The following is a 26111-nucleotide window of genomic DNA, read 5'->3' as shown; positions in this document are numbered from 1 at the left end:
GCAACAAGACTCCAAAAAGCTTTCCCTTTTTTTCCCCTTTTTTTCAAATAAAAATCCCTTTTCTAATTTTTAAAGTTGAAAATTCCCTACAAAGGGAGAAATTCCCTACAAGGGGTAGCACTGGGAATGGAGAACAGGAGAATTGGAGAAATCGAAATCTGTCTGAAATTTTTTTTTCTAAATAAACTTGGGGTGTCACCCAAAAACCTTAGACACCAAACACTGAGAACCTATGAAGTCAAAGATTCGAGGAAGAAAAACGTACGCGAGAAGTGCGCCTATCATGATAGCAAGTTTGTATTGCCAAAGGCTTGAGAGGTGGGGAAAGGGGGTGGCAACGAGAGAGGATTGCAGCATCCGTTTTTCTTACGTGTAGTCTGCTGTAAATGCCGGGAAAGCGAAAATCATCATAGGAGAATTTCTGGATAATAATCCACTGGTAATTTAAGGTTAGTTATTTTCATATTTTTCGGGAATCAGATGCTTATTAAATAAGTATCAACAATTATCATTATTTTTTAGTTACTTTACGCTGTATGCGATATTTAAACTGCTGACAGCTCGACACACGCGGTTCAACAGATCAAGGCTTATTTTTAGTTACTTTACGCTGTATGCGATATTTAAACTGCTGACAGCCCGACACACGCGGTTCAACAGACCAAGGCTTATTAAAAGTAGATGGGATGTTTCGGTCTGAGACCCTCCTTTTCAACCTTCCAAATTGAGCGTGTGAGCTCGAAATGCCCCCATCTACTTTTAATAAAGTTGATTTAAAAATAAACTACGTTGACTCCGTCTCTATAATTTTACAGTTAGTTATTTCAACTAACCATGGTTAAAAACTTTGTTTACATGAGGTTTTTTTGTCTGGGTGGTTTCAGCTATGTTCTTTGCATGAATTTTTGGTTAAGAAAATTTGCTGGTGATTTTTGACAATTACAAGTTAATTAGGTTAGTATGTCCAGTGCAGTGTAGCGATGCACCGACTATATTATACTTATATCAGTAATATCTAAATGGTATTGGCTGATACCCCTTTTAAAAAATTTGTACAAAGTAAAAATAAAAAGAAACGTCGCTTTTACATTTTTTTAATGAAACACGAACGTTCTTAAAATGTTGATTTTGATACAATTTCATAGTAATGATCCATATAGTTGATGCAAGTTTCAAGTTATTTGTATTATTTTTGAATAACTATGATTTCACTCTTTCTATCTACCATGATTAACGAGTTACTTCACCACATACATGAAAAAAACTTTTCATTATTAGTTCAACTTTTTACCAATTTGTTCAACTTTCGACCAATTTGCTCAACTTTCGACCAATTTGCTCAACTTTCGACCAATTTGCTCAACTTTCGACCAATTTGCTCAACTTTCGACCAATTTGCTCAACTTTTGACCCATTTGCTCAACTTTCGACCAATTTGCTCAACTTTCGACCAATTTGCTCAACTTTCGACCCATTTGTTCAACTTTCGACCCATTTGTTCAACTTTCGACCCATTTGTTCAACTTTCGACCCATTTGTTCAACTTTCGACCCATTTGTTCAACTTTCGACCCATTTGTTCAACTTTCGACCCATTTGTTCAACTTTCGACCCATTTGTTCAACTTTCGACCCATTTGCTCAACTTTCGACCAATTTGCTCAACTTTCGACCCATTTGCTCAACTTTCGACCCATTTGCTCAACTTTCGACCCATTTGCTCAACTTTCGACCCATTTGCTCAACTTTCGACCCATTTGTTCAACTTTCGACCCATTTGTTCAACTTTCGACCCATTTGTTCAACTTTCGACCCATTTGTTCAACTTTCGACCCATTTGTTCAACTTTCGACCCATTTGTTCAACTTTCGACCCATTTGTTCAACTTTCGACCAATTTGTTCAACTTTCGACCAATTTGCTCAACTTTCGACCAATTTGCTCAACTTTCGACCAATTTGCTCAACTTTCGACCAATTTGCTCAACTTTCGACCAATTTGCTCAACTTTCGACCAATTTGCTCAACTTTCGACCAATTTGCTCAACTTTCGACCCATTTGCTCAACTTTCGACCCATTTGCTCAACTTTCGACCCATTTGCTCAACTTTCGACCCATTTGTTCAACTTTCGACCCATTTGTTCAACTTTCGACCCATTTGTTCAACTTTTGACCTAGTTGTTCAACTTGTAACAGTTTGACTCAACCTAATCGTATCCGATCAAGGTTGCAACACGTTTAGGCTAAACTGCAACAATTTGGGATTCGGGCCAGGCAAGTTTTATATGTAAAATAATGATACGAATTAAATAAGAGAAAGAAAGGTCTTTACTTGACATTGAAATTATACATTTCATAAACAAAAAGAAACACTTACAAAATACGATAACCCTCCTCAGGCGGCCATGGCTATGGTTCTATTTATTTAGAATATCAAAATCAGAGTTATCGAAGCCCGGATGGCAAAAAGGGAAAAAAGGAACCTTTCAGCTTGACAGCTCCGGAATCAGAACAGCCAGGACGCGCAGCTTCGTACGCAGCGCCTTTTTGTTGGGCACGAAGCGCCGCGGATCGTCCTGGCGGTCAGAAATCCGTACTAGGGATTTTAAAACATAACAAAAAATAAGAAAGTTAAATGATAACCGACCAGGTCGCCATCTGGTGACCCGATCGGTTACAAACTTTCGACCAATTTGTGCAACGTTCGACCCATTTGTTCAACGTTCGACCCATTTGTTCAACGTTCGATCCATTTGTTCAACGTTCGACCCATTTGTTCAACTTTCGACCCATTTGCTCAACTTTCGACCCATTTGTTCAACTTTTGACCCGGTTACTCCAACGTTCGACCGGTTACTCCATCGTTCGACCGGTTACCCCGACGTTCGACCAGTTACTCCATCGTTCGACCGGTTGATTGATTGTTTAACCAAATATTTTTATATTTACAAGTAAATATTCAATGCTTGTTGCTCACCTCCTCTCTGTCATGTGCGGCGTACAACTGAGTTTTACCCACAAATTCCAAAAAAGGTGGTATTCCCTTTGAGTGAGGAAATTAAAGAAGTTTCTTTATTTAAATTTCAAGGTGATATAAATTTCTACTATTAAGAATTGAATTTTAAATGCGTTTGTGGAAACTACATAATCAACATGAAATTTAGTCAAATGTATGGTATCACTAATTTTTGTGTATAAATAATGTAGTGTTAATTTATTATGGAAACCCTACAACTCTACCTTGAAAGTTAGATATTTGGGCCAAAACGTCCAAGTAATTTTTTCACATTATAGGCTCAGAAAAACATTGTGTATTTTCTGCAACCGCGTGTGATTTTTAATTTGTTTTTGATATAAAAAGGGGAAGTTATATCAAAGGGACTTTCTCTCAAACCACCACTTGATTTGACTCAATTATATTTTAGTAGGCCAATTGTAATAATATTTAAAAGTTCAAACTTTCAGAAGTAAGGTGATGGAACAGCAAGATTCTAGGCAGCATAACTGGAGAAGACCAATTTCTTCGATAACAACAGAAGATGCCTTTGGTATTAAAACATTTTCCATTGAAAAAAGACAACGTCTCAGGCCATCCAAACACAATGAATTGGGTATGACTGACAATAAATAGTTATTATCCATTGTAATTTATACATTCAAGTGTTCCTCTTACCTTGTAAAACCACCCAATTGGAAAGCTAGGTTCGCAGGTCAATTTGGAGAAATGTTTGAAGTTTTTCCAAGCTTTCAGGTAAAGATATAAATGAAGCACCCAAAGTTGCAACAAAGATTTTGTTTAACAAAAAACTTGTAGGAAATCTAGCACTTTTAATTAAACTATTGACAGCTTGGTGTTTGTCTGCACGTAGTACTGAGGTTTAAAAAAAATTGTAATGCCGTTTCTATTTAAATAACTTCTGATTTTCAATGTATAAATGTCTAAATTAAAAAAAGCATAACTTATTACTTGTTTTTTATGCGTGGGGTGGTGTAGTGGTTAGCATTCGCCTCTCTCTCCCCACTGATCTTCGGTTTCCCCTTCTAGTGATCATACGGGGACCACAACCCGGTAAGTCGGTGATTACCGGGTTCACGTTTTTGGCCCAAGCCAATTAGAATAAAAAAATAGGAAAAATCGAATAGCGGCCCCTAGCCTGATAAACAAAACATGTAAAAAGCCCCAGTAAATAATAGAAGAGGGCAGTTAACAACCTGAGCTGGGTGAAGGAAGCTAGTTAGAAAATACCAGACAAAGACAGACCTCTCAAACCACTGTCCGGCCATAAGTTTTTTTAAATAAACAAGGAGTTAACTATATCTTTGAGTTTTATTACTTGTAAAGTTATGCTGTTTAATTAGTGCCTTGCATTTTTGTGGCCCCGAGTGCCATGGAGATATAGATGAAAAAAAAATGATGACTGGTTATAAGTAAACAAGACATATTGTATCTTCAAGTAACTAGCGACCTTTTATTAATAGTTAAACATAAATTATATACAAAATTCAGACTTAGCTCGTATGGAGGCTAGGTGGGAACTGCCATTCAATAGAGTGATCCTTATCTTATCAAGGCCTATTTAAACAATTTACTAACAAGACCCTCTGGCGCCATCTAGGGGCAGTTTGGGTACTACCCTTATAATTTATGGACCCACTAAAATTGGTCCATTACAGCTAGGAGCAACAAACCCAACCCAACACCCCACACAAGGAGAACGCAACCCGTCAGAAGTCGTGGATTTTCTTGTGTACATTTTTCATTGGCTAGACGCTTCAGCGTAAAGGCTCATGACGCTCGTCCAATGAAATTCGTACACAACCCTTCGTTAGCGTGTTTAAAGGCTAGCTGCGTTCTCCTTGTGTTTGTTGCTCCTAGATTACAGGGTTTTCAACCCCACCTCGATTCGGGACTGGTTGCAAAATATTTGAATCGGGTTTTTCTTCAGGTTTTTCTTCAGTCGGGTTTTCCAAATTTCATGAAAACAGTCAAACTTAAAAATGTTTAGAAAACCCGACCCGACCCGGCCAACCTGGGTTTTTAGGTTTTTTCCTCTCCCCGAACCTGACCCCGACTAAAATCTTACCCCGTACGATCACTATCCCCTTCTCATAAAAAAACTTGCGGAGGTTAACGGTAATAGTAAGTGTAGGGAGCTGACAGTTGCTCGCCTGGCATGAAGGGCTTGCCACAACCCTCCTATGCAATATAACCCGGCCACTGGATAAAAGGCCTTATAAGTCGCAAGTTGACTTGGGACTGTAGTGGTGCCTAGGGTATTAGAATAGCTGATTATTATCATTATTATTAATAAATTAAGAGTATAATACTTCTGCACCTATAGGTGGAAAAAGAATTGCATCTCAAGTCAAAAGAAAGTGTGAAGCTGCTGTAGGAATTTCTGATGAACTACAAATTAATCCAATTACCATTTACCACTCTACACCAGAGGATGAATCCCAAAACCAGACAAACATTTTCCTTAGGGAAGAAGAGGTATTGTATTATTCTCAACATTATTTTTTGGTCTTTAGTTTAAGCCTAACTCAGGTCGTTTCAAGACCCAATTTTTCTACAATCTCCCTAAACCAACCAAAATCTTGAATTGGTCCCTAAAGTGCCCTATTTTCCGTAAATTTATAAAAACGCACCATCAAGTTAATGTATTGTTATTGTTAAATAAAATGGTCAATAATAATCAGCTAGGTAAGGCAATTTAACCACTGATTGGGTTATATTGTAAGGCCTGGTTTTGACTTACTGCCAAAACCTTCCACCGACGGCCACAGGTGGCGCTAGAGTACTATAGAAAAGATTAATATAAAAGAATCAGCTCATGAAGGTTAGGTGTTAGAAGTAGTCGGAGCTGAACGGCGCTCGGAACTTATAGTAAGAGTCTCCAATTTAGACGTATAGCCTTGGGACCGCCTTGATAGAACCAACCGCAGACCAGTAAGAAGTTTTGGTGAGAAATATTAAAAGGGTTTTGTTGTTTTATAACCATTTAGTTGAATTATTTGCCTATGTAAAAATAGTCCCTTACAATATAACTCGGGGGTCTTTGAAACAAAATAGTAACTTTTTTGTGCAAATTAAAATCTTGCAAAATTTTTTATAAAATTTATTTAAATACCAATTACTTCAGAAAAATATAGTACAAATAAAAATTTCTTTTGATTTAGCATTATTTCCTGTCATTTAGATTTCTTTGGGAACCCTACTAACACACAACTAGATGGACTATCAATTGAATTTTTAAAGTACATGCCTATATGAAATCTCACAAAAATGTAACATCTGAATCCCCTTACGATAACCATCGCTCAAATTCTCCACCAATGCCCTGTTTTTATTTTGGGACAACATGTTATCGCGATGCCTATAATGGCATAAGGGGCAGTATAGTGTACCAAAGATATTAAATGGGAAAGAAAGAATGACCAACAAAATTTTGGGAAGAAAACTGATCATTCTTTACTCTTTCGCATTTGTTATCTCTTATCTCTTGACCAACGGTGGCTTTCGTCAGTGTACCAAACACTGATTTGCAGTTATTTACCTTGATATTAGAAGTGGCATAAATAAAAAAAAATTATGATCATAGTTAATAACCTTAATGACCTTTTCTAGGTAAATATTTTAAAATTCACATTTAAGCCCTTTTCACACCTGCTCTTGTGTTGTTTTATTTATTGTTTGATCGATTGATTGATTGATTTTTTTTATTTATTAGCTTACTGATTTAATGGTATACAAATTAGAAGTCTCAAAGATTCAAGGCATCCAGCCATGTAGTGAAACTAGACATTTTTTTTGGATGGTGGACTTCAATGAGGAGCGAAAGAAACTTAAGGTATTTTAATAAGTTGAAGATCAACCTTGAGGCAGTTTTAAGTTTTTCGCACTTAATACCTTTTGAATCTGATTTAATATACAACTCTGTTTAATATTTTAATTTCATCAAGAATGTATTTATTTATACTCAGGGAGAATGAATATGTCGAGATTATTTTTAGCGTTTCTCCAATTCCACCCGTTGGAGCCCCGGGTATGCTAATCCGCTTAAGTAAAATCAAATCATACTGCAATCTCATTGGTTCTTAAAAATAACGTTTTTCGACGCGAATAACGCTGCAGCGAGGACGCAAAAAATAAGACCCCCCTCCTTCCCCCCCTTAAGTGTGACGGTGTTAGGGCCTCAACGTGTCCGGCGATAGTCTCGACATATTCATTTTCCCTGAATATAAATTCTTGATTTCATTAGGAAAAGAAGATAATTTTTATTGAAGTTAAAAAAAAAATGTTCAAAGACGGATTAAAAAAATTAATATACTGCTGCACTGCCTGTGATGAAGTTTTATTAGGTTTATCAACTATCATTCAAGAAACTTTCGCAGGTAATTAAGAATAGCTATCTGATTACTTTAAAATAAAATTTCTTTAACATTCTGACCAAGTGAACCCTTTTGGGTCAGAGATTGCATTTCTTCAGTCTTTAATGTGTGGGATTGTACAAATCATTGAAGTAGTGTACACTGGACACGTAACTGCCCATCTCCTCTCATTAATATTAGTAAAAAATAATAACTTTTATCTAGAATAGTCAAGCAGGGTTTCCACAGTACCTGGAAAAGTTGGGGAATTTGAAAATGGTCTAAAAATCACGGAATTTTGTTTTGTTCTAACTGATTTTTATGTATAATAATTGTTTTTCTTAACGTTAATAATACGTGAAATAGTGTTCATACTATTTTTAAAACTAAAATAAAGTACTACTGTAATTGGGAAATGGTACGGGTGTTAGACAGGCAGGGAAATCCTGGAAAAATCCGGAAATTTGAAAGTGTAAAATCTGTGACAATCTTGTCTAGGATTGATTGATTATCTGACCAATGTAGTATAGAAAGATATAAGGTTTTTCATTATATTTAGTAATCATAATCAGATTTGCAGAAAAAATACATTTAGTCATTGCTAATTTTTGGTACATATTTAAATTTATGACTTCATGCGTACATTTTGAGAGCATGTGCATAATGGTTTATTTTGCAGAGTTTATTGGAAAGACTCATTTCTGTATCCATTCAAGGTGTGCCAAATTTTTCCTTGATAAACATTTTACAGAAGAAATCATTGAAGGTAGGCAAAAATTCTTTTTTTTTCTGGAACCGCTCATTTAAAATGAAACCGCATTGTCATTAGACAAACAAAAATATTTCTTAGGCAGGGTGCCACTTCTCTACATGAGTCGCAATTGAAATACACTTCATAGCCCTATAGATTTTAGTGTTGCTAGATTTACGCTACTCAATTTTTGGAGTTATTCGAAACGCAGTTAATAATCTAACAATGGGAAGGGTAAGGAATACCGTTTTTAATGAAAATATCAGGTTACTACAGCACTCTTCACCTTAATTAAGTCACTAATAACAACCCATTGGTTGTTTGAGTAATTTGACACCACATAAATTTTGGGAAACTTAAGATTTTTGTTCAATAATTATAGAGGCGAATTCTAAGTGGTTTATTTTTAAATCAACTTTATTAAAAGTAGATGGGATGCTTCGAGCTGAGACCCTCCTTTTCAACCATACAAAATGAGTGTGTGAGTTGGAAATATCCCGTCTACTTTTAATAAAGTTGATTTAAAAATAAACCATGTTGAATCTGTCTCTATAATTATACAGTTAGTATATTTCAACTAACCATATATAATAATAATAATAATATGGATTTAAAAAAAGAACCAAAAAATCTCCATACTGAAAATCATAACTTGTTAAACCTAAAATTGCAGAAAAAATTTTGAATTAGAAAATTTGGTATTAAATTTAGCTGAAGAAGTAGATATTTTCCTTATTAGAAATATTCAAAACATCACCATCGCCCATCCAAAAAACGCCTAATTAAAGAAAACCTTTCCTAATTTAAAAAAAACACAAAAACATAACGTAATTATATATTGTAAAAAGTTGATAAATAAACATGTTTGACAATTTATATGTGACATTTAACAATGGATCTCGTAAGATCCAAAACGTTGTGTTGGGATCAACGTTGATGGCATTTTAACATCACGTTTTTAATTTTGTATATTTAATAGTTTTAATAAATTTTATGAAATAGCAATCTCATGAGTACTCCGTAACAAAATAAATGTATAATTTTATCTGTTTGATGAATTTGTTGTGAGTTTGAAAGTAAAGGTTATTCTCTAATTTTAGCGCTCATATGTGGACAACCCTTAAACTTGTTTACTGTTAGCTTTATTTCATATTTGACTCCTTTTGTCTTATTTTATTTTCTAGAGTTCAATGAAGAGCAATTAGAGCCAATTTCTGTAAGTGCTCCAGTTATATTATGTCTAATATGTGGGTTAACAAGGGAAATATGTATAAATGAACAAATACTCAAAGAAGTAATTATTTTATAAACTATGGTAATAAATCAGAAATTTTAACATCTTACTAAAACAGCTGAGTTACTTTTCTCACTTAAATACCTTTTTTTTTTCAAATCTGTCACTGAGTTACCTTTTCTAAAATTACTCTAGGGATGCAACGATATATCAATAGTCAAAGGTCGTTTTTAGACTTCAAAAGCCATAGATCATACCGGCTGTACCCATATTGGTGCATCCCTAAATTAATCACTATCACTTTTTTACAATTTTGGAATTTTTAATGTTATCATTAAAAAATATCTTCTGAACTATTTATAAACTCCTAAAAAAACGAAAGTTTTGTATTAAGAATTAAAAAAATATTTTTTAATAACTTGTTAGTCACTTAAATCACTAAATTTTAATCCATTTTTGGGATATTATCTTGAAAATTTAAAGAAATTGGGTATAGCTCTTTTTTTTGAAATGATAAGGGTTCCATGAATTATTAATAATCTAGAAAGGGTCTCACTTCAAATTTTCTTTGTAAATCCTGCTTTCTACTTAAACTATTCAATTTTTCTTTTTAGCCAAACATAAGTATTGTGGAAGCATTAGATGGAATTTGTGTCAGAGCCACTGATGGAGGCTATGGAATTTTAGTTGCAAGTGAACACCTTAATTCCGCAGAAAATAAAAATATTGTTCTCCAATGCATTTCATGTAAATTCAACACACATAATTGCATTCATATTGATGTCACCAGAGAGCTATCTGCAAATTCATCTGAACTCTTATTGATTGAAGAAATTTTATATAGAAAATCTCTCGAAATTAAAATTACTCAAAGAAAGGTACTCCCTATTTCAAAGATGAAGATCCCATATGAAGCAGCTACACATTCAGAGCTGAGAATAATTTCTGAAAGAGATTACGATTATTTTGCTAATTCCCTGAACTTTCAAAATAATATATACATCGTTGAATATTCTGAAGAAAAGTGTTCAGTCTGCAAAAAAGTAATACCCAAAGATAAACTTGAGTATTCAGTTGTACAGCTGTTTTTAAGGTCAAGTGTTGTTAACTGCCAAAGTAAGTTTTTGGTTGTTTGAATATTTTACATATCAAATACTATTTTTATTAGTTTTTTGCACATTGGCTGTAAACAATCTTGGTGTCTTAATGAAAATCAGAGTTGGCTTACCCTTACCAAAAAATAAGTTGGCTAAAAACCACTTAGGACAACTTGTATATCAACTTGATTTTTAGTTTGTATTTGGGACAAATGCCTACTTAAAAATAACTTAAATCCTCTTTATTAATCAACTTATTTCCAACTAAACCAGAATCAACATTTACATTTAACTACTTAAAAGAAACTTAAATCCTACTAGGGAAACATCTAAAAACCAACTTAAAAATATTATGTAATTTCCTGACTACTAAAACCAACTAATTATAAACTTAGCAAAAGCAGTATTTTCCTAACAACTGAATAACAACTTATTACCCCTTTAATAGTAACTTGAAATAAGCTGACAACTTGAGACTACTTAATACCAACTCAATATCAACTAATAATGTGTATACAAACTGAAATCCAACTTATTTTTTGGTAAGGGTTATAAACCTAGTATAATCCTTATAAAATTGGTCTACGGAATTCTATCGCCATGTTCAAAAAGATGGCTTTTTGACAGATGTTCTCAATCATTTGTGAAATCACAACACTTAATGGAGCGTTGCCATTATTAAGGCTTTGCGAATGGTACTTTTTTTGTATTTGTCAAATATCAAATTTTGGGAACCATTAATCGAAATTCAAATATGGCCAAATATTTCCACCAATTGCCGTGAAGTTTGAAAATTTCTACCAAATAGAAATTTTCATCAAATTATTCTACCATATATAAAATTTTTGGGTTATTAATGAATATTATCGCCAGAACATTGTTTCAATTGAAAAATTAAATTTTTCTTAGTTTCACGGTGTATTGACTTCTGCCATACTGGTGAAAGATGTGCACCGTAGGTGAATTAATAACTTCTCCCCAAAACATCATTTTTTTAACTAATCATATCTCCACCGTTAAGTACTTATTAAAAAAATCCAGTTATGGCAAGTTTAGAGGTGTTGAAAGTGTAATATTTTATACAGAAACAATTTATCAGGAGATATAAGTATAAAAAATGATGTCTAAAAAGTCATTTGAAACGTCACTTCATTTATACAGAAATTAAATTAGGTGGGGTGGCTGAGTGGTTAGCACTTTCGCCTCGTCGGTTTCGATCCCAGCTAGTGGCACTGGGTGACCCTTACCAAAAATTAAGTGGTCTAGGAACTTGGTTTTAAGTTTGTATTTGGGACAAATACCAACTAAAACCATACATAAAAACAACTTATTACCAACTAAAACCATACTGCCAACTTAATATCCACTTATTACCCCTTTAACTAGTTAAAACCAACTTAATACCAACTAAAATGTGTATACCAACTAAATACAAACTAAAAGCCAACTTATATTTTGGTATGGGGAAAAATCCAGAACCACAGAGTGTGTAAGCTATCTCTCCACTGGTTATAGGGTTTTCCCCCGAGATCTTCTGTTTCTCCTTCCCATAAAAACTTGCTGAGGTTAACGGTAAAAGTAAGTGTAAGGAGTTGACGGTTGGCTCGCGTGGCATGAAGGGCTTGCCAACACCCCTTTACGCATTGTAACCCGGCCACCTGTTACTTGATCACGCACAAGCAACATTGCTTATGTGCCTTGGGTATTAGCTCTATTTTAAAAAAAATATTCAAAAACTTAATTACTTCATAACCAGGTCTTATATTTGTTTCTCACAATAAAACAAACTGCTGTCTTCTATCTTATACAGTGTTCTAACAAAGTTGTCCGTAAATTGACAACAATGTTGTTTTAGAGCGCATGCTTGTAAAAAGGGTTAATCAAATATCAATTTTCTTACCTTTATTCAAACGCCTGTAAAATAACAAAATAAACCATTCTCGCAGTGTTTCCCCTTAATATAGGTCTAAAAATCACCAAATATAATCAAATTTTAAGACAAAATGCCAAAAATATTTTTTTTATTAATTTATTTTAATATAAATAATTAATTTATAACTTTGTTGGAGTGGCGTAGTAGTTAGAAGTTTTGCCTTGCAGCAAAAGGAGCTGGGTTGGATCGCAGCTTGTGACACAGGTTGAAAATCCGGGACCATTCTGCGTAGAGTTTGCAATTTCTCTCCTCATTGGTTAAAGGGATTTTCCTGAGATCTTCGGTTTCCCCTTTCTATAAAGACTTGCTTATAGGTTAACAGTAATAGTTAAGTGTAGGGAGCTGTCGGTTAGCTTGCGTGGCATGAAGGGCTGTCACCTCTCTCCTACTCATCGTAACCTGGCCACCAGTAAATAAGGCATTAAAATTCGCTAGCTGACTTTGGCCTGTGGTAGTGCCTAGTATATTAGCCTAGGTAGCTTATTATTATTATTATTATTATTAAACTTTACCACAGTTAAATTATAACACTTTTTAGCAGAGTATTGTTATTGAACGAGGTGGCAAGCCACGCACTTCGACCTTAGGTTCATTGCGCACCCCAAACCCATGACTTTAAAAGTCCTTCTCTGACACAAAGTTAAGAATCTGCCTGGTTGTAATGTTGGAGACATCATGTGTCTCCAACTGATGCATATCCAAATGCTCAAACCTTTCAGCTGTGTAAAAGTCACAGCTACAAAGGACATGAGAGGCGGTTTCCTTCTCAACTGAGCAAGCCCTACAAATTGGGTCATCACTGACTCCAGTAAGTTATAAGTGAGTAACAACAGAGTTCTACCGTAGATCTATATACCTGTGGTGGATGTGTATATTTTTTTATGCAGCGTAACATTATACTACGGTTTATCAGTAGAATACCTGTTTGTCATGTGGAGCATTGTGAGACCAAATCCCGGCCTAAAGCGAAGCAATAAATTCCCTTCCGAAATTAGAGCAAGCCTTACCCTACTTTTAAATAAATGCACTCTTCTCTCAAAATAATATATAATAATAATAATAACCAAATATTTATTTGTTGGAGCGAAAAGTAATCCTGAAATTTAACCAAATTATTGGTTAAATTGAATAGTGACAAATATCTTGCACAGCCCTAATCATTAAAGGACTGAAGAACTTGCAATAACGTTACGCAAACAAAAATGTTTCGCTACTTTCTTTTGTAAAGTTCCATTTTCCTCCTACCCCTAAAATCAGCTTTCTTGTGTTCGTAGGCGTCTTTGGGACAAACTTTAAAACTAGCGCTTTTCTGTACTGAATTATAAACACCCTGTATATAATACTATAGACTTATGCTAATAGTAATCTTATTATATATACTGAGCAAGTGTATTTAGGTCACCTGAACTCCTAAGCTAAGTTGGACATTCGTCATGAGTATGGTTTTCGGCAATTATTTTTTATATCACTATAGAGTAGCCGATGGATTGGATGCCCACGAGGAAAGTAATGTCACAATAAAATCCCACTCAGAATTTTGAATTGCTGGAATTGGAAAAAAATTAACTGTACAACTGTGTTTTACATCATGATGGGCACTCAAAGAAATGAGTAATCCCTTACCAAAAAATAAGTTGGCTAAAAACCACTTAGGACAACTTGTATATCAACTTGGTTTTCAGTTTGTATTTGGGACAAATGCCTACTTTAAAATAACTTAAATCCTCTTTATTAATCAACTTATTTCCAACTAAACCAGAATCAACATTTACATTTAACTACTTAAAAGAAACTTAAATCCTACTAGGGAAACATCTAAAAACCAACTTAAAAATATTATGTAATTTCCTGACTACTAAAACCAACTAATTATAAACTTAGCAAAAGCAGTATTTTCCTAACAACTGAATAACAACTTATTACCCCTTTAATAGTAACTTGAAATATGCTGACAACTTGAGACTACTTAATACCAACTCAATATCAACTAATAATGTGTATACAAACTGAAATCCAAGTTATTTTTTGGTAAGGGATGAAAATGCTGTTTAATAACTTATTGAAGTTCGCATTTTAGTGGTTTTTCAAAAAAGCAATAACAAGTTGATTTGTTTTAAGGTTTCGATATACAGTTTAATAAAATTACGAGTGTGAACTAAGTATATGAAATTAGTTTACTACAGCAAGTTTTTAAATATTATAATTTATACTCCAGTTAATACGCACTACTATTAACTGAAAGTTGCTTAACCTCAGTGGTTTTATGTATCCCACAAAGATGTTTAATATTACCACCAAATATAGAATCAAGATCATTCAATATTTAAGTTTGATATAGAAGTACAAAGATTTGATCTATCCTGGGGCGATGAATCTATGAGGGATTTAGGAGTGCCATTAATTACATCTCTTAGCACTTTTTGATTAGGCTGCATTTATAATTTTGTCTCTCTTGATATTGAAAGAATAGTTGTTTATATTTTAGGTGTGGCTTGATCTTCACTTTTTACTGATAGCCATAATTACAAAGTGAGATAAATAAACCCTCTCTAATGAGTCAAAGGCTCTGCAAATGTACTGTTAAGACACAAAACAGAGCGGGTTTCACCAAAACAAGCTTTTATCTGTGAATGGCATGACTGAGCTAAGGGTTAAACCTAGGAGCAACAAACAACCCCACCCAAGGAGTACGCAACCCGTCTAAAGACGTGGATTTTCTTGTGTACATTTTTGATTGGTTAAATGCTTAAGCGCCTGCTGCCGTCAGAAGGGGAAAATTCGGAAATTGTCTTCCCCCTGCCAGTAAAATGTTCAGTGTAAAGGCTCGTCCAATGAAATTTGTACACAACACTGCATTAGCGTGTTTAAAGGCTAGCTGCGTTCTCCTTGTGCTTGTTGCTCCTAGGTTAAACACTTTAAAATCACTCATTGTTAAGACTATTAATAAAAATAACGTGCAAGACTACCAATAAAAACATGTGCTGTTTGCTCTATTACGCTTTTCGTTTAATTTAAATTGATGCAGTAAATAGTATTTAGATGCAAATCTGTATTTCAAAACTATAGAAAATAATTTTTTTGGTGACATAGAAATCTGGCCATATTTAAAATTATATAATCGCCACAGACAATATTTTATTAATAAAAGAAAAATAACTAAATAGTAAATTTATCCTAGAAAAAAACCATGTAGATGATACCATAAAGTTTACTTTGAGGGAGAAAATAATGGTGCCTTACCATTTGTAGATGTAAAGTTAATTATTAATATTAATGAGATTAAAATTCAATATTACCAAAAACCAACCCATGCTAAAAGATTTTTAGATTATAATTAGTCGCATCCTAATTACATCTAAATCAATTTAATTAAAAAATTTAAAAATAAGTGACCAACCAGAAAAGGAAGAAGACTTAATTTGTAAACAGTTAATAGCATATAATTACCTGAAAAACTTAGTTAAAAATAAATTTAAATCTAATTTAAAAATTCGATAATAAGGTAGGGAGAAAATAACAAAAAAATACCTAAATTAGTATTGCCATATATAAAAGGCATAAGTGAAAAAACGAATTAACAGTTAGTTAAACATAACATAGCTTTAATCAATAATAATTTTGGAAATCTTGCATCAAATCTCTAAAAAAAAATAAGCCAATAATATAAAAATATATATCAAATCCCGTGCAATTGTAAAAAGTCGTATGTAGGACAGACAAAAAGATTTAAAAAACGAGTAAATGAACATAAAAAAGACATTATAACACAATTTAAATAACGGTCTGGCAAAACCATTTAAACAAAAATGTAGATCATGTAATGCAATGGGCCGGAGGAATCTAAAATATTAGCTAAGGATGATAACTGGTTAAGAAGGATCTTTTAAGAATTGTTATGATTTTATTTAAATAAAATATTTTAGTCATGAAGTATCTCGTCTCTTGATCACATAAATTTAAATATAAATAGTCTTAAGCCGAGACAAAAAATTTCTTACAACCCTTATTTATTTCATTGTTTCTAATTTTAACATGATGAATTTCTATTTCATTTTTTAAAGTATTTCATTATGTCTGTGTTTGTGGCACAACTTTTGAATTTGATGGCTTGGAAATTGGTGCCATCAACATGGGACGCTTCATGATAAGTCACCAAATACTTTGGGAATATCACGACGCATTTATTTTTGCAAGGTGATATTGTTATTGATCAAATCAGCAGTAGCATCCTTGAATCTGAACTTAATAAGAGTTATTTACAATTTATAAATGTTTTAGGAGCTCCTTCCATGCATTTTATGAAATGATTATAGCTCGTTTTGAAAGAACTAATGATTATCAAAACATAAGAAAACTTCTAAGCTACGCACAACTGAAAGCAAGCTGGCAGCATTTCTTAAAGTTGTTGGATTTTGATGCCTCAAATGGTTTTAAATGCAATGAATGCTTGGAAACTCCAAAAATAATATTATGCGATGGCACAACTTTGGGATTCAAAAGGAAATTTTTAACATGGGCAAGCCTCAGTACAGGAGATCAGGATGTGTTAAATATTCCCTATACAAAGTATGAAGTTAATTTTTTTTTCTTAAATGAAAACCTAGTACACGATTAGAAACAGAAAAGTAGAAATTTATTATTTAAACTTATAACTTTTAATAATCACTAATCAGGAGGATATCATTGATGGAAAGCTTGATGATTATTGCTTTTAAGAAATACTGAGAGCAGGTTGAAATTTTTAAGTAAAAAAGCCATTCTTTAAATAGTTGACATATAGCAAATAATATATTGCATATCTCATCATTTATTATTTTGATTTGTAAGGGACAATTCCCATATGGAAATGACTTCATCAAGCTTTGAACACGAGGTCAAGATAGGATACGATCATATCTTTGGATGATAAAATTTTTATATTTATATATGACAGAATAAATTTTTGATTGAAATCATTTGAATCCAATAAGTTTAATTGATTCAAAGTATATGGAAAGAATAATTTGTATCAAAATTTATTTCAAAAAATTTTTATCCAGTAAGATTTGAATTATAAATCCCCTGACTGCACAGTGAATATGTTGTAAAATTTTACAAAGCTATTTTTATATCATTTTATTTCATTGAAACATTTGAAATTCACCCTGTGACTCCATAAATAGGGCTATTAAAAATACGGTTATTTGAAAAGGAGGAGATACTTTATTTTCAGCCCAAATTTAAAAAATTATTTTAGTAACATTTATGAGCTTTGGTCATGCACTTTTTTTAAAATGTAGTGAACATTACAGGTTCTCTGATAGGGTGTTTTTAAAAACACCTCGAGTAAGAAAACAACTAGCCAGTTTTGTTTCTGCAAGGAACATATCGAAATTGGATTTTAGAAATCTCATTGATTGTCTAAAATCTGAAGCCACAGATGCCGCAACCACCTTGGCAGACATGTTAATTTCGATCGTTGGGGATTTGGAACATCCTAGTTGTCCCAATAATTATAAGACTTTTTTCGAGTCTTTGTCGAAGGATTCGGCATTATGTGCAACTTTTCCTTGCTCCAGTCAATTTATGGACTTGCTGCAGAAACTGGATGATGGGTTTAAAATTAGGCAACACCCGGACGAATTAAGATTATTATCAATGGAATGTCCAATCTTATTCCATTTAATATCAAATGAGAATTTTGACTCATTGCCTTCAAATTTAAAACCTATACTAAGGATAATTGCCCAAAAATCTAAAGCCTGTTTTCCAGTTAATGATGCAACTGAACTAGATTCTGAAAATATCCACGATAATTTAAATGAGGAAGACGATAAATTGGCATGCTTTCCAGCACTTTCAGTTATACGCAGAAGAGGAAATTTTGCAGCAGATATCTTAACAGATGCAAAGTCTTGCGAGAAGGACTTCTCAGGAAAGCATTCAACGCTTATACCTGGAATATTTACAATCTATTGCGAGCATGGTAATTATGTTTTCAATTGTTGTATTCATATTCCTATATTAAGACTTTTTGATCAATTTTGTGGTATCCTAAAAACACAAGATTTTTTCATTTATTGAATGGGGTGGCAAGCCGCACACTTCGACCTTAGGTCCATTGTGCAACGTACCCAAACCCATGACTTTAGAAAAGTCTTGCCTCGACACAAAGCTAAGAATTAGTTTGGCCGGGATGTGGGGGAAGTCATGTGTTTCCAACAGTTGCATACTAAGATGCTCAAATTTTTTAGCCGCATAGTAATCACAGCTACAAAGTACATGACAGGAAATTTCGTCCGCAGCTAAACAAGCCCTGCTAGTTGGGTCATCATTAACACCAATAAGGTTCAAGTGTTGAAGTTCCACATGTGGGGTCATTCCTGATACCTGTGAGACTCAAATATCTATTAAATTGGTAATGACCCGTGAATAGGCCAGTAATCAACCTTATATTAATACCGAAGAGCGAGAGCATCTCTCCACTCTTTGCCTTAAAGGAACTTGTCTTTAGCAGTGCCTTGGGTATTGTCCCTGGTGTATCCTAGCACCAACTGTTGGGGGTATAGTGCCAGAGGCTTACCCGTTGCGAGTTGGACTGGGTACCGCCTGGGACTAACACAAGACCAGAGTTAGTAAAGGGCGAGTATCATTCGACCCCTGTTAGTTGGGACAGTCATTGCCTAGGACCAACCCATGAGACGAGAGGAAAGTAAAGTCACCACCTTTAATCCTCTATCTGGGTGGAAGGCTAGAATACACAGGCTGTCGGCTGGTGCCCTAAGGAGATCGTTGGAAATAGTCTCTCTGCTTCCCCGATATTATTCAGCCCTCAGCACGATACACTTTGGCTTAAGGAAGAAGCAGAGCGTTAGTTGGCCAGCATGGGTAGTTTTCTCTCAACTTATTTCTCTCTTCCACCATGAAGAGGTACAAGGTTGCAATTTATGGAAAGGAAAAAACACAAGACACATCAAATAATAATAATTACTTTTTGTAACCTGTATCACAACAGGCGTGAGGCCCTTTTAACAGCGATACAGGGGAATTTAAACTGCGTGGGAGGGTTGTGGCTAGCCCTGCCACAGCTAACCGCTAATTGGATGTTCGTGTTAAGTTTAGGAAAGAACTTTTTTACAGCGGAGTCCATCATTAAATTAGAAATAAAATACAAATAAACATTGATCGTTATAAAAAGTTGCCTATAATAATTAACTTATATCACATATTCCCTAGCTTCAGTTTTAAATATTTAATGATTGACAAGTTTTTAAATTTTTAGGTAGTTCATTCCAATGTTTGGCCCCCTTTAGTTTCAAATTCTGAAGGCTAAATTTATATAATTGACTAATATAAAGTTAGTAAGTTTATTAAGAGTATTAATAGTTATGACTAATTGAAATATTAGATGCACCCACCGCCTTTTAACTTTGTTTATATAAGCTACTGCTTATTAACTTTAGGTTGATTTAACCATTTTAAGCGGAATATAAATTAGAATACTTTAATGTTAGTAGTATTTATAGTTTTTATTTTATTTTAGGGATTTGTTATGGCTTTCAAGCAATGCATAAATCAGAATCAGTAAATGTGCCTTTCACTATTCTGAGAACAAGATTTCAACAAAGTATGATTGAAATATTGTAACATTTTTAATTTAATTTATGTGCATGGAAGTGTACTTTTAATGGAAAAAATTTGTAGACAACCATAAATCCAAGTGCTCTTGGAACCCTTGTCATTCTCTAATGCAATTATTTAATTGGTCTTTAATTAGTTCAGGAGCATTTCGGTGGTTATAATGGTGTATTTCTCCATCCCGTCAAAAGCTTAATTATATATTGGGTAAATTTCTCCATCCACAATAACACTTAATTTTTATTGATGTTTAATTTTCAAACTACAATAACCTTGTCACCAAAAACAAAAGTTATGAGACCTTTGTAGCACTGCACTTCCATTTTGTAGTTGGGAAAGTATTGAAGTGTTGGAAAGATGGGGATTAGCTGTAGGTCAGTGTCCAACTGGTTACTATCTGCAGATTTTAAGGTCAAGTTTTGGCGATCATAAAACAATTATGTAAACCAGCTAGTTAACTTAAAGGTGATTCCAGAGAAGGAACATTATAACTATACCACTTGGATTACCTTGGATGAGTATTTAATAAAAGGTGTGAATGGTGTATATATAGGATCATGCCTATCATAAGGTCCCCATAAGTAAAGGTCTAGACCATTTGTGCTACAAGCACTTACCCGATATTAAGCGGTAGGCATATGGCAGGTCGCCAACCCAAGGTTTGGCTTGAGATGAGTGGGCAAAGGCAGGCCAAAGAGTTCACTCTAGGCCCGTCTCGGAAGAGGTCAAGAGAGTTGCTAACTCTCTCTAAGACCAACATTAGGATGGTCACTGGCCTACTTACAGGCCAGTGCCAACTCAACAGACACTTAAGTCTCATAGGGGTTAACGATAACCCTGTAGGGCATGCTCTACAGAGGAGGAAACCGCCTCTCATGCTCCAGTGTCAAGCTGTAACCAAAGCTTATTGAAAATTGAAACCCTTTCAAAGTTAAAAACATTTTTTTTCTGTCAGCTAGTTTTAACCTAAATTCGTTGCTTGGGAGTAAAAATTCTTAAAGGTGGCGCTACTTTTGTTACGAGGTAAATTTCATTTCTTCTCTCAACGACAATGTCGATAACATGGGGACCCTATGCTAGACCTTTTATTATGGTGACCTTATGATAAGATATACCTCATTGTCCCTTTTGGAAACATACAAAATCCACCTTCACTAAAATTTATTTGGCTTACAATTAATTTGCCCAAAAATTAAAATAAAATTGTCCAAAAAAATAAATGAAAACAAAAATGATTACTTTCGCCAAAAAGAATAGAAATTGCCCAAAATAATTAAAAAAATTAAACCAGTTTAAGTTTAGTAAAAAAACTTAAGCTGTTAAAGAACCATAAAAGGTAAAAAAAGTTTGTATCATTTCTGAACCAATTTCGTTTCTTATTTCTAGATGAAATTAGGTTGAAATAAAAGGCAAGCCTTGGCTTTAATTGCATAAGAACAAGTTATTCTTGTAAAACACCAGGATATGTGATCTATATTTTCCAATAATTCCAAATTGCATGCATGTAGCCAATAGTTTCCGCTACTCTACCAACTAGTTTAACTTGCATTTTCACTTAGAAAATAATTTAATTTCTTTAATTTTAGGTCCAAGTGTTGTGGTCTACGACTTCGCTTGTGGACTGCAACAATATTGCCTAAATAGAGACCCTGTATTTTTCAAAAACACCAAATTTCTAATAGATAGGCTTCATTGGAAAAATCATACAGGTGTCTATCTTTAAGCTTAAAACCCCGCAACATTGAATATTTGAAATATATATTTTTTTAGGGTGCTCTATTGGCTTTTGCTTGGACCTATATCTTCAGTTCAAATCTTTAAACACTCAAATCAACGAGCAAGTTAATTCGTCACTTAAAAAAATCAAACACATTTTAACATTCATGAATCAAGAAAATTTTATGTCACATTGCCAATTATATCTTTATTCCTACAATAGAAGTAAACTGAAGAATGGAGATTGGTATGATTTTTTCTTCTCATTTTGTTTACTAAAATATATCAGTGTTAAAAAATGACAAACGATAAGCTGATAAATCACTTAGTGCAACATGATTGTGTTAGCTAAACTATTCTAAAAATATTTACATTTTTTTTCAGCTAAATCTACATCACTGATGCTGCTATTTTTGGGAGATAATTAACAAATATTTGCTTTTTCTATGTCATGTTAATTTATTTTTGTAAAAAAGAAGGTATCAATTGTATAAGTTCTATAAGATACAATAAATTTATTCATTAAAATTATTAAATTTTTGTTTTATGGGGGGTTTTTAATAAAAGTTGTTAATTTGGTACTGAATTTTTCTTTAGGAATATGATTTTTAAGTTGGGTTAGGTCTTACCCTATCATATTAATTATTCCCTCAAAACTTGAATTTGGCAGCAGCTGAACTAATCATTTCCTTTAAAAAAAAACCCATTATTACTAATTATTTGAACAAAAAATATTTTGGCAAAAGTAAACTACATCAGATTGTTGTATTTATATACCCCGTGCACCGCCAAAGCATTACAGGGGTTAAAAGCATTACAGGGGTTAAAAGTAAACTACAGCAAGCTCATCTTGTTTTATAATTATTTTCGGCGGATACGATAGAGTTTGTCATGTAGATAGTGTGGGTATTTTTTTTTATTTTGGCCACAAATGATTATTTAATTAATTAATTTAATTTAAAAATTGAACATCTTTGGGTATTTTAAATTTTTTTGTGGTTATTATTTTCGTCGTATGTTCACCGACACCACGTGTTTTTCAACCCTTGGTATTCCTGTAGTTTGTTAAAAAAAATAATTTCCACGTGGTATTTCGGTAGTTTGTTAAATAAATTACAAGTTTTCTTAATTTTGGGATATTTCTAGCTGTGCTGCCTTTTTTGGCCGCAACCGCTATTTACTATCATCCCTATGGTGCTCAAGGGACTGCGGTGGCGCCCCTTATCTGCGCTATTTAAAGATGCCCTGACTGTTTAAAATACTTAGGGCCTGTTGCAAAAGCCCTAGCCAAAGTGCTTAGCCCATTGAATTTCACATGTGCGATTCTGGCAAAGCAGACTTTTACAACGGGCCCATAGTATCCTGATGGGAAATCTAAATTTCAGAGGATCAGTTTTGAAATATTTTTTCACTGGTAAGTGGTAAGAAAAAGTTATTTATTTACAAACACATTGCTCTACATCACAATAGAAAATTAAAATGGTATAGAAGCATAGAAGTCAGTATGAAAGTTGAAAGTTTAATTTTATTTATTGCAAAAACTTTTCTAACATTATTTGAATAACATGCTTTTTGGATCAAATATAAATTTAAGGTATATACTGGTAAACTTATTTTTGTACATGGTTAAGATATATAAAAGAAACAATTTTAATATTAAATTAATAACACTATCAGTCATAGAATGTACAAACCTGACTGGTCTGGTGACAAAATATTTTTTAAATATAAACTACATCCCTTGTAATATATCAATGACATGCAGAAAATAAGACTATCAGCAGCTCAACATGGTATCTTTGTGACTCAATTCTCAACACAGTTGTTAGTAATTAACAATAACAAATAACTATAAATACTGATTACGTTTTGTGAATAGTATACTTTACTATAAATAAAAGCCACTTATTGTCCAGCATAAAACATTTTAAAATGCTACATACATTTCATCTTAATTGCATAAGTCGTTGTCAGGCGCTAACATAAATCTGTACATGACAATCACAATGTGTATTGCAACCAGGGGCGGCGGAATAGTAGGGTACAGGGGTTAATTAACTTATTTCTTCTTATAGTTTGTACCCTCCTGAAAAACGAACATTCCGCTGCTACTGATTGCAACAGCAAAAAAAAGGAATCTTTGAACACCACCTATAGTGGGGACAAATTGCTTTAACATATCTCCCTGCTAAATTAAATTTTTTAATACAAAAATAATAATAATAGGTGAGATTCCATATTCAGTCAAAAAGGAGCGCAGTTCAAATGTATATAAATTATAACATATGCTATAAAAAAATCTTGATAACTAGACAGCTGTTTATGGGCCCCAACCTCAGAAAAGATCTCGAGCCCTGCCAGATAGTCAAATTTCCGGATGTGGGGTCCTTGAGACTGTAAATTTGGCACTGGAACTCTAAAAATTTGGTGGAACTATAGATAAATATATTTGACAATCAATCTGCTAAAGCTTTTGCAAAGAAAAATATTCAGAACAAACGCTCTAAATAAAATATTGAAGGTATAATTTTATTCCAGAACAAAAATAAAATTACTTTACCCTATGTTAAAACAACCGAAAATGTTGCACATATTTTGACCGTGTTTAAACAAAACATTTATACATTGTATACAGAGGTGTATACAACCAAAAATTTCAGATCCTCTCAAATTTTACAATTTCTGGTTAAGCCTTAAGCCAGTGATTGTGTAACCTTGTTAAATTTAAAATAAATTAATTGATATTTACATAAGTTTTTAATATAAATTGTTTCATAAGTACGTCACTTTTTATTTTACATATGCAAAGCGTTTACTGGGAGAGTCACAAGAGACTATATAACATACTTCGGCACAGTTTTCGTTATTCTCTCTTTGACTCGCTCTCAGTAAACGTTTTGCAACTTATCTCATCCAGAGGGTCACACTCGCTGTCCAGCGTGGCAATGCAGCCTCTGTTCTTAAGTTCTTTTATTGCTTAACAAGAGGTCTAAGACCCATCACGTTAAGACAGTGGATAATTCAAAGTATATATATATATACAGAGAAGATATTATATACAATATGTATGTACAGGAAAACAATACAATGTGAGGGAAATAAAACAAAATAAAGGAGTTATGTATTACATTAAATAAAACATAGTCCTAGGAACACTTTTGTATTGTATGTATTATAAATCTATGGTGGTAATAAAATTAGATAATGAAATGATTTTTCGCTTATTTGTCTCTTGATTAATTTAAAAGGTCCTACTATATTTTAATCTAAGTTATTATGGGTAAAGTCCAGAAATTAGAATAGCTGCCGCTAATGAATCTTGTCGAAACTAGCTGCAAACTACCAATCAACCAAAATTAATAGTGGTATAATTGCGCGGCGGAAATGAAAAATATTAAAAAACTTCTATGCATTTCCACCAAATATCAACCAAAATATGATATTACTTACGGAGTTATACTAATTGCACAATTTGCATCAACTTAGACAGTGAACTTCTCTGAAATCCATCTTCGCTTTCCCGCGCTTTATTAGCTATTTATCCTTGTTCGCACTTGGGGTTTCTGAGCCTTGGAAACCAACAATAACAAAATAGGTTAGCAAGGCTTCCCAATGCGAACAAGTCTTTGAATTCGTAAACGGCCAAAAACATAAAAAAATTAATAATTAAGCAATTTTTCAAAGAAAATTAATTAAATTCTGATAAAAATCATGTATTTGGAAATTGCAAATAACGAAACTGTACTTATATTGGTTATCTATGGCTATGAAACGACAAAATATGATATTTATCTATTTTGTCAAATTAATCTGCTACTATAAACAAACCCTTAAGACGGGCGTACTTTTCATGTTTCTGATTCCAGGTAACATATGTTTAAAGTATAACTAGACTTTGATTGCAAAAGCTTTGAAACTTGTACGAAATTTGTTCCGTAAGAAAATCTTGGAAAACGAAAGTCAAAATTTGTTCTGAAGATGGGGTTACCTAACAGTGCTGTTAAAGGCTATGAATGTATGCTATTAATACCAGGTTACTGAATTAAAATAATTAATATAAATATTGTTTATTTATCAAAATTAGTATCTGAAATCCATAATTTTTAATCAAAGGTTTAATTTTTATCACAATTAAATGAATATTAATTATTTCGAAACAGTAAAATTTTATAAATATTAAATTAAATTTTTTTAATATATTTATATCATAATTTTATGATATTATAGTGATATCATACCAAGTATTTCATAATAAATGATATAAAATGCTGTCAAATGATGATAAGTTTAGTTTGGCACTCTTATATGGTTAGGGCTAAGATAACTCCAACAAGACCACTGAAATATAGTTTGAATGCCTTATACGTAAGATTTTATGAATAAAATAATATTTAA

At 33.2% G+C, this 26111-nt stretch overlaps 1 protein-coding gene across 3 annotated transcripts; it reads left to right on the top strand.

Moving 5' to 3' along the window:
- Nucleotides 1-252: 252 nt before the first annotated feature.
- LOC149945330 (uncharacterized) lies at nt 253-22252 on the top strand. Of its 3 annotated transcripts, XM_090174344.1 has the most exons (16): nt 266-293; nt 377-449; nt 3463-3608; nt 5340-5491; nt 6729-6848; nt 7260-7392; nt 8048-8134; nt 9304-9335; nt 9968-10469; nt 16445-16577; nt 16662-16949; nt 17675-18348; nt 19906-19989; nt 21587-21709; nt 21771-21963; nt 22101-22252. In XM_090174344.1, exons 3-16 carry the CDS (start codon nt 3473-3475, stop codon nt 22102-22104), a joined length of 2661 nt encoding a protein of 886 aa, XP_090030470.1. In that variant the 5' UTR covers nt 266-293; nt 377-449; nt 3463-3472; the 3' UTR covers nt 22105-22252. The 3 variants fall into 3 exon arrangements, with proteins under 3 accessions (XP_090030471.1, XP_090030469.1, XP_090030470.1); XM_090174345.1 differs by having other exon boundaries at nt 253-449; nt 3466-3608; XM_090174343.1 differs by having other exon boundaries at nt 253-449.
- Nucleotides 22253-26111: the final 3859 nt, after the last annotated feature.

This window comes from Leiobunum rupestre, chromosome 5 (genome assembly GCF_980474605.1).
Source record: "Leiobunum rupestre chromosome 5, qqLeiRupe1.1.hap1, whole genome shotgun sequence".
Lineage (NCBI taxonomy): Eukaryota > Metazoa > Arthropoda > Arachnida > Opiliones > Sclerosomatidae > Leiobunum > Leiobunum rupestre.
The sequence above is the reverse complement of the archived record's forward strand: the minus strand, read 5'-3'. Positions and strand labels throughout refer to the sequence as shown.

Bases quoted from the DNA above. Each gene is read 5' to 3' on its own strand.
- LOC149945330 (XM_090174345.1), top strand. From the start codon at position 3,473: ATGGAACAGCAAGATTCTAGGCAGCATAACTGGAGAAGACCAATTTCT. The intron at 6,849-7,259 runs GTATTTTAATAA...TGATTTCATTAG, and splicing joins AGGAGCGAAAGAAACTTAAG to GAAAAGAAGATAATTTTTAT. The intron at 19,990-21,586 runs GTATGATTGAAA...CTTTAATTTTAG, and splicing joins GAGAACAAGATTTCAACAAA to GTCCAAGTGTTGTGGTCTAC.